Raw genomic sequence first — 9273 nt, forward strand, 5'->3', positions numbered from 1 at the left:
TTTTATTTCATATGAAAAAAGAAACTAGAAAGACCTAATGAGCTATAACACTGGCGATATTGAAATTTAGATTGTGAGCAATGAAGCAATGATCAATAACAGCATAGCAATGAACCACCCGAAGCTATTCACAGGGGAAAAGTGAACAACACTAAGCCCTTGTACGTGTTACACATAAGGAGAATGTAGTTGATATTCCCTATAGAAATCGTTAGATAATCATTCTGTCGACACCCCTGTTCTAAAGCTATTCGTCTCAAGGGATTTCATACACATTCTTTTATTGCAACTGCTGGCTCTAGACCTTTTCGGTCAGCCACAACAGGCGGTGAATCTGACCCTTCCCTACTGATACCTTATTAGGGAACTTCTGGCAAAGTTATCATGTTCTTAACAGTAGAAGATGAAGAAAGTACCTTCGGAGATCCAATTTTGTCATTCTCTTGTGGTATATCAAGTTTATCAATAGCATCAGGACCGTCTTTAACTTACTGGAGGCCCTGGGCACATGAGCCTAACGGGGCCACTACAGCTTTGAGAGAGAACTATTTTGGATTATCAACAATTATTTGTTTCTTTACATTCACAATAAATGAATAAATAATTATAATATGACTTGGACAAGTAACTCTTTCGTTCTCAGGGTGGTGCAAAATTGTATTTTTTGAAAAGGCACCCTTCTAGTTTTCAGATATGCAAAATCGTCGACCAGTTTTTCAAACTTTTTGTCTTTGAGCATATCCCATTCTATGGACTGATTAACCTTTCTTGAAACATTGTTCGTCTTAACTAATTTTTTATAATATTCTTTTCCGTTTAAAGAAGGAGCATTCGCCATTACAGTTAGTTACCATCATGTTTAAAATGATTCTCAATGCAATTTCTACATTTGGAAATGTGTCTCCAACTCGATTTTTTATCAAAACTTCTGGAATACTATTAGTTTGCGAAATACAGACGTTCTATTTCTAACTCTTTCTCGTTAACATCTTCATAGCTGCAAAATCTTTGCAACTTTGTCTCGGGATTTGGAGTTTTCAAGCGAAAAACAATGTCAACAGTAACCAATGTCCTTGCACAAACTCAATCGCTGTTTTAAATGCACGCTTGGGGTATCACTTATAGGAAGTAAGGTATTTCTACTTTAATATTTCTTCCCAACTCAGTTGGACTATCGGTGCAGAGTCCTAAAAATGTCTGGCGCGAACTTCTTAGTCTTATTCTTTGAAACAAGTCCTTGTAGTCAGATTCTGTATTTTTCTCGTTGGAGGGCGATTCGAAGCAATAAAATTTCAGAATATATAAATGTTTGAAGAGTCACCTACATTAGGTATGCTCGCGTTTATAGCATGCAAAAGCGATTATACAAGTAAATATTCTAATTAATTTTCTTAAAATAATCATCGGCTCTTGGTTGGCGGATGGATCCGGCAGGAACTATATAGGGGGCCTCTGTTGATCGTGGGGCCCTGGGCACTTGCCCAGAGTGCCCAATGGAAAAAAAGGGCCTGAATAGCATTATTTATTCCCATCGAAAATATTAGTATGAACTGGACCAAGTGTCTAACGGCTATGTAAAAGCCTTTGGATGTTAAACATAATTCAACTATTAATTTTAAATAAAGCAGTGTGAAAGAATTTATATTTTTCAGAATTTCTATGACATTATTAGTTACTAATAGTGGATTAATATGCAATATTAATTTGAAATCATTTTTTCGATTTAAATTTTACCCACTACAAACTACCTCAAATTAATGAGGAAACCGTCGTGGTTGCTGTTGTCACCTCTCATAGTTTAGTGGTCAGAACATTGGTGCGTAAAGCCAAAGGTCCCGGGTTCGATACCCAGCGGGGGTGTGACAACAGCAACAATTTTTCCCTTATTAATTTGAGGTAGTTTGTAATGGGTAAAATTTGAATCGAAAAAATAATTTCAAATTAATATTTTTCGGAATTGTTGTTGAAGAGTAATATGTTTATTTACGTTTTTAATAATGTGCGATATCCTCAATGAGAAACGGAGCGAGCACACTAGCAATTTTTCGGTTTTATTCCTATTTTTTATGTTTTGGAACAAGATATATGGTATGAATTCATCGTATGTTTGCTATTTTCCTCTGTCCGAACATTAACACGAAAAATCGTTAGGACAGGCGCCATCATATTAGAAATTGGTCGTGACAGCCACTAACAGCAGCAATCGAGACAGTTTTGTCAACCACCACAACACGGTATGGTAGTCGTTTCAGATCTTTTCCGATGTGAACTTCGGCGGACAGCTGTCAGGAGCAAAGCAAACGTTAGGCGGTGACCGGAAACTTGAAGAAAGTACGCCGCGCTCACTTACATCACTGCACTTGCTACGTATAAAATCGTTTATTCGTTCGTTGTATTGTTCATGAAGTAAATTGCTTCTTAAATACATGTAAGAGATTCGTTACCCAACTAGAATTTTGAGGAGCGTGCAGGTAGGTCCCTAGGTGGGTAGCCACATTACCTCTTCTGAGCCCCCTAGGACAATGAAGGGGGATATAATGTCTTACCGCTTTTATGCATCATGCTGAATGCCGCATGTGGTCCCCGCGGGGAAAAAGGATTGCTATCCCATTAAAAATTTTTAGAAAAATGAACTTTATTATTAATGAAAGAAGTACAAAATTGAATGAGAAAAAAAAGTTTTTNAGTAATATTGTGTTGTTGGGCCGTTTTGTAATCAATAATACTTTAAATTGCAATCGTTTTACTGTTATTCGACCGGATGCGGCTGCTTTCAGTTGTCTTATAATAACAAAATCAGGAAATACACTTGTTGGTTCGTTGCAAATGTAAAAGATTTCATTAAAACAACGACATAATTGGGCAAGGGGATTGTTACCATTTTTTATAAGTTTTTTTTTTACCGGGAGTATTTTCAAGCGGATTTGTCTCGAGCCCCCATACGGCAGATTTAATTGTAAGTTTATAAATGCGATAGGTTTCCCCTTTAAGACCCATATGAAAAGCACATAAGGCAATCTTCATTGTGGTATCGCCACTTTTTTTGATGGAATGTTCATGAGGAATCTACGGGGAAATCCCTATATTGGTATGCCTCTCATTAGTCACATGAGGTCCACACACTACATGGGACATGCCCCCTGTAAAATCTAGTCGGGTAAATATCTCTCTGACTAATCCATTCGACGAGCTTTACACGTAGAAGACCCATGTGGAATCTTTATTGTAGCAATACTATCCACCCATCTGTTATTATAGATTTCTAGTCTATAAAAGAAAACAAATAGAAACTTAAAATTCACACATGACCACTCACAGTGTCTCAGCTGTAAAACAACAATGCTGTTTCAAATTACGCACAATTTAATTATTACTGAGCATCACTTCCACGTCAAACGGTTGTAAAAAATTTTAAAATTATTAGTTTTCTAAGCCTGTGTCAAATGTGTTTGCTGTTAGAATTTATAATTAAATCGGAGGAAGTTTTGTCCACACAAGTCATCATCATCATTTAGGTGGTGTCCTACCAGCTACCCCTCTTAACTCCCGTTTCTGTCTCTAATATGTCTCTGACTAGACCTTCATGCCTGAGACTCCTCTGTTCTCATATTCTTTCTAATACTTCTTCAATACTTCTAGTGGCGCCGAGAAATGATTGAGTTTGCAAGCGCTCTAATAACAATTAAAATGAATCAATGGCAGTCCGCAGGATGCATTTAGGAATTGTACAAAAAATTATTACGTCTAAACACTGTGCACCCATTTGATAGGACGTGGACAACAAAAAGTACAGGTCGGACGAAGGAAGCTGGCGAGCGGTCACGCAGGCACTTGCCCATTTATGACCTATTTGAGTATGTCATTTGGAACCGATACACAAATTATTAGCGTACTAGAAAATAATGTAGAAACATAACTTACCAAAAAGAAAAAATAAACCTATTGCTTTTGTTTTATAGTTAGTTTTCACATTCACTGTCATCATAGGAATCTCTATCACTGTCACCAACACCAACAATTAGTTCTTCTGTTTGTCTGTCTATTACTTGCTCACCGATCCCTATTTTTAAATATTTAATCTACACCCCTGATAGGAATACTGAAGAAAGAGGGCTGCAATCCTTATACTTAAAACTGCCTACTTTTGCCACCGCGCATCCACGCCATTTTAAAATTTCCGCCAGCTTCCAGCGTCAGGCCTGTACCAACAATTTTTCTAGATGTCCTTAGATTACATCACGAGAATGGTAAGCCGGGAAGATTTTATACACAATTCGCGAAGTAACTAATGGTAGTAGTTTAATTTACTACCCGGCATTGCAATCATATAAAGTCAGAGGTGAACGATTGAAGGACGTTCTCATCCATCCAGCGGGATGATATACATCGGCGGGCATGAGTACTTCTGCTAGGCCAATTCGTCTGTACAAAAGTACTCCACCAGAAGCGCTTCCAGTAGGACAACCCTTTGCTATCTCAAAATAAAGAGAGAGATAGGGGATGCCTTTTTATTTTTCGGTTTTTGCTATTTAGAAACCCATTTCTGTTGAGGTTATATACTCTATAAGCGGGCTAATGTTGATGTTATGGTAAAAAAAAGAACAAGTGACAACCACAATGACAATAAGAATTATTGTAATATAACTCTCGATTTTCTTTGTTGTTGTCGTTCTTGGCCGACATAGATATATGAATAGTTCAGTAATTGAAGTATTTATTAGGCCTCTCCTACGGAACTAAAAGAGTAATAAATGACAAATTGTCTGTTGAAGCGGCTGTTAAAGTTAGAACTCCGTTATTAACTACAATTCTGAATGATTGGTAGGTATGAGGTGACGGTTAAAATTTATTTTTTTTTTGTGTAATTATGTAAGTAAGTTATCCATGCAGTGTAGTTTTGTAATTATTTCGTATTATATGCACACAATATCATTTTCGTGCTTACGCGATTATTTATAATATATTATTGTTATTATTATTTACATGAATGACGCTCCTCATCGTCGTATATGTAAATACTTAGACAATTTCTATAACCATTGAGGAAATAATTAAAGAAAAAAACTGTTACAATTACAGATGAAAGCTTATTGCTTGTAGCACATACCTATACTGTATAACTAGCTGATTCCTCGGACTTCGCCCGCGCAAATGGTGCGCGGCTATTGTGTATGGTTAATGTAAACCAGCGGTACTACGAATAAGACGGGCGTTATATTTTTATTTAAACTAATGGAACAAGAGAAAACAAGTCTTTTGTATTCCAGGTTTTATTGAATTATTAGGAATTGAAATTAAAAATATGAAATTAGCGATTCAACCTCCAATAATTGAATAACCCTCAATCGAGAAGTACTTATTAAGTTAATCAATTATTTATTTAACATTATTTGCTTCTTCAGGCTTTTCTTTAAAACTGATGTTAGAGGATTTTATAGATAGTTATTAAATTTCCGTTTATATCAAACAAAAACTAAATATTAAATCACTTATCGTTATCTTTTCTTTTACCTTTCATGATGTTATGTTTATCGAATAAGCTTGTTCTCGGTTTTATTGTTATTCATTGAAAGAAACGTACCTATATGTCTCGAATTGGTACGTACATTTCACACAATGTTTTTCAAATGTTATCGTGACCATAAATAAATAACACTGTTTATTGTTGACAATTTTTTGCTTTACACCATCATCCATTGTTAACGTTCTAACAAGAAACATTCAATTTCATAGGTGCATTCATATGAACGAATTAGTATAAAAAAGGTAAATTATTATTAATGTTTCTACATATAAGTACACACGCTTACCTCTATCGTTGACATGGAAACACATATTGTACGTATATATAAAACGTTGATTGTGGACATACTAACAATAGTGCGTAACTAGTTTTCAACAACATGAGTTCTTCGTTGGTAGTTCCGCTGCTTATTGTCGGGTTTGCTGTTGCAAACTCTTTTTCTGGTATGTATTGTTTTTATTATTTTTATTTTGTATAACTTTTTTAAAAACATAAATTATTAAACAATCACATTAATGATACAAAAAATATGATCATTCCTGTGTGATTTAAATTTCTTTTGGATTTTTTTTTCTGTAATGTTACCATACGAATTAATTAATTAATTAATTTTCCCCAAATATTGTTTGATGTTTTCTAACTATTCATTTAAAATAATAAAAGAATTGGTATCCCTACAGCATGAACTAAACAATAGTATTAATGCAAAATAATTTATCATCATAACTTCAGTCCACCTCTCCTCTTTTCTATCTTGAGTTAATCTTCGCATTTTTCTTAAACTAGAACATCCCACATTTGTGAGCAGTTATCTAAAATAGGTCTACTTCTACCCCTATTAACTCCTGTTTGTGCTTCTAATATATCTCTGACTGGACCTTCATGCCTGAGAATCATCTCGCTTATTTCTCCTGCCTTTTCTAATACCTCCTCATTTCTAACTTTCTCTATTCATAGTATGCTCATCATTTGCCTGAAGCACCACATTTTGAACGTCTTTAACCTTTTCTTTTTTGCCGCGTCCACCGTCGACGTTTCGCACCCGTTCAAAATCGTGTTCTAGACCTATACCTTTAACAATCTCTTTCTAATTTCTAAATTAACCGTAATATCATAATTATTAGTTGTTTATTTCAATCGTAATTGCTTTAATTAAAAAAGTGCCCCATCATTAACAAATTAGTACATTATTTTGCGAATTTTTAGCCGTGGGAACGTAAATATTAAATGCATTCGATAAATACAACCGAATTGATAATAAATAATGAAAGCTGTTTTTATTGGTAATGTTTATGTCAAAAAGCAACCGATATCGGGGCAGCATCAATTAATATAATTTGAAAACGATCAAATTCATTTGCAAATTACGTTCAAACTGATATTGGATGAAGTCAATAATTAAAACGTGTTTCAAAATAATAATGCTTACAATAAATTCCCGAATATATCGCCAAAATAATGTTTTAATATTAAAAATGAATTAGTCTACTGTTTGTCACAGATATACCAGTTGGTAGTTTTCCTTATAACAGAAAATGAAATTAGTAACAACGGTTAATCACAAATTATTACATATAATACACAGTACCTAACTCCATTTAATCTCATCTATTATATTATCATCAAATCTAATTGAGTTCCAATATCCTTTTCTTAAAAGACAGTCTAAACCTCTAAAACCTACAAAAAATATGAAAAAAAAATTGCTTTGTTCAGAGAACAGGCACCGTGCACCTATTTTTGAGGTATGCTGCGAATTTGAACCGTTTATGGCTGCCCCAGAAGACGAAAAAATGAAAGAATGTATAAGTGAAATTTTGGGCGATCCAAAAAGTATGAATCACAGCAATCCGCCAACCGATCAAGAATTGGAAGAACTGGCAGAAAAAATTGCTGTAAGTGTATTTCTACATTTCCGATGTATTTGTAAAGTATTTCTCCTTGGCTATTTCAAACACCTCCTTGACTATTTTTGATAGTCCTTTTATTTTCTTTTTGCACACAATCTGGTAGTAACTGTTACGAGCTCCTACAAATATATCTCGTCTATTGCATATTGACTATTTGTAACTGATAAAGCAAATTTATTCTTTCAGTGTATTGAAGAGTGTACTGCTAAAAAATACGAATTGGTAAGTAAAATTGATAATTATTATATATATCGGCTAAAATTGTATCAATAAAAACAAAAAAAATGGTAAACAAACCAATTTAAAAAAAATTATCCGTATGTTTTGTGATATGCTTTAAATTCTGAACGGTATATTTGTAGTTAGACAGTGATGGAAATATTGTGTTAGCCAAATTACTTGAAGTCGCGCAAGGCAAAATAAATGGAACATTTATGGAAAATCATATCGAAGAAGCAGCTAAGAAGTGCATTGAAGATATCGAAAAAGAAATTCCGAAAGAATCCAAGTGTAATCCAAAGCCCCTGTTTCTATCTAATTGTCTCTTCTTCAGATCTCTTGAGAATTGTCCAGCAGATCAAGTGAAAGACAAAGCTAAATGTGAGACTATGATTGATGAGATTAAGAATGGAAAATTTCCACACCACTTTGATCCACCACCTCCAGAAAATTAAATCAATCCCGAATTTAAAATTATACCCTATTTACTTAATAAAAATGTTATAGTATGTAAATTTCAAATACAGTACACTTAAAAATAAAATGCAATAGCAATTAATTAATTATTTAACGCAATTATTTCTTAAAAATGAGATGACGTAAATCGAATGATAACGAGAACCTTTGGAGGAGTTTGATGCACGTATTGTTTAAATATGTGGTTACAAATAAGGGTGTCATTCAGTCAATGGAGCTTCGTTGCTTTTTTGTTTATCACTACATAGTATAAAACAAAGTCGCTTTCCCGCTGTCTGTCCCTATGTATGCTTAAATCTTTAAAACTGCGCAACGGATTTTGATGCGTTTTTTTTTTAAAGATAGAGTGATTCAAGAGGAAGGTTTATATGTATAATACATGCATAATATAGTAAGGAAACACTAATAATTTTAGAGGTTTCTAATGTGAAGTTGTAAATAAACACATTTTTTGCGCTTACATTGCAAACGCTGGCTGAACCCTACGAGATAGATCAAAATAGTATACTACAGTATTTTACACCTTAAAAAGATCTACAAAAAAGTCTGTGATGGATGGTATATGTCTATCTCTTAGGGAAAACCTACAATAACCATTTTTTAATCCTTTACTTTTTACGCGAAATAATGGCTTATTTACGAAGCGATTTTAAGCAATACAGCATTTATCCTTATCCAATTAAGTACTTTTATATACATTGTGCATTTAATATAGATCAATATGGCCCTTTACAGCATGTAATATAAATGAATATTTTCGAAGATATTATAGATTTAAAATGCAGGGACATAACGGTTGCAGCGGTACCGGCCGGTTTGTATTGTCCAATGACAAAAAACTATGAATGTTGTATATAAAGACATTCTGTAGTATATTTAGTATGTTCAGGGGGTGTCTTTTGAAGATTTTCCCTCCTCAATAATAATCTAAACATAACAAAAATACATTTAGTATCAGCATTGCACCCGTGCGAAGCGTAAAATAAATGCAAAAACAAACACACAACTGATTTGAATCCTAAGACAAAATAGATTGCTCTAAATTTTGTAAAGTTTCATTATTATGTAGGCAATCGACGAAAGAATGGCTAGAACGAACCCAGTCGAGATTAACAAGACATACATTCTCTATACCATTGTCAA

The 9273-nt window shown here is 34.0% G+C and overlaps 1 protein-coding gene across 1 annotated transcript; it reads left to right on the top strand.

Annotated features, from left to right (window-relative positions):
• The first annotated feature begins 5751 nt into the window (after positions 1 to 5751).
• Positions 5752 to 8194, top strand: LOC108742071. The gene is made up of 4 exons (XM_018477087.2): positions 5752 to 5967; positions 7241 to 7419; positions 7621 to 7656; positions 7797 to 8194. The coding sequence occupies exons 1-4, from the start codon at positions 5904 to 5906 to the stop codon at positions 8106 to 8108; spliced, it is 591 nt and encodes a 196-aa protein (XP_018332589.1). The 5' UTR covers positions 5752 to 5903; the 3' UTR covers positions 8109 to 8194.
• Positions 8195 to 9273: the final 1079 nt, after the last annotated feature.

The sequence above is a fragment of the Agrilus planipennis genome, unplaced genomic scaffold, assembly GCF_000699045.2.
Source record: "Agrilus planipennis isolate EAB-ADULT unplaced genomic scaffold, Apla_2.0 scaffold261, whole genome shotgun sequence".
Lineage (NCBI taxonomy): Eukaryota > Metazoa > Arthropoda > Insecta > Coleoptera > Buprestidae > Agrilus > Agrilus planipennis.

Excerpts from the sequence above, each read along its gene's own strand:
- LOC108742071 (XM_018477087.2), top strand. The coding sequence starts at position 5,904 with ATGAGTTCTTCGTTGGTAGTTCCGCTGCTTATTGTCGGGTTTGCTGTT. Across the intron at positions 7,420-7,620 it reads AACTGGCAGAAAAAATTGCT|TGTATTGAAGAGTGTACTGC; the intron begins GTAAGTGTATTT and ends TTATTCTTTCAG. Across the intron at positions 7,657-7,796 it reads CTGCTAAAAAATACGAATTG|TTAGACAGTGATGGAAATAT; the intron begins GTAAGTAAAATT and ends GTATATTTGTAG.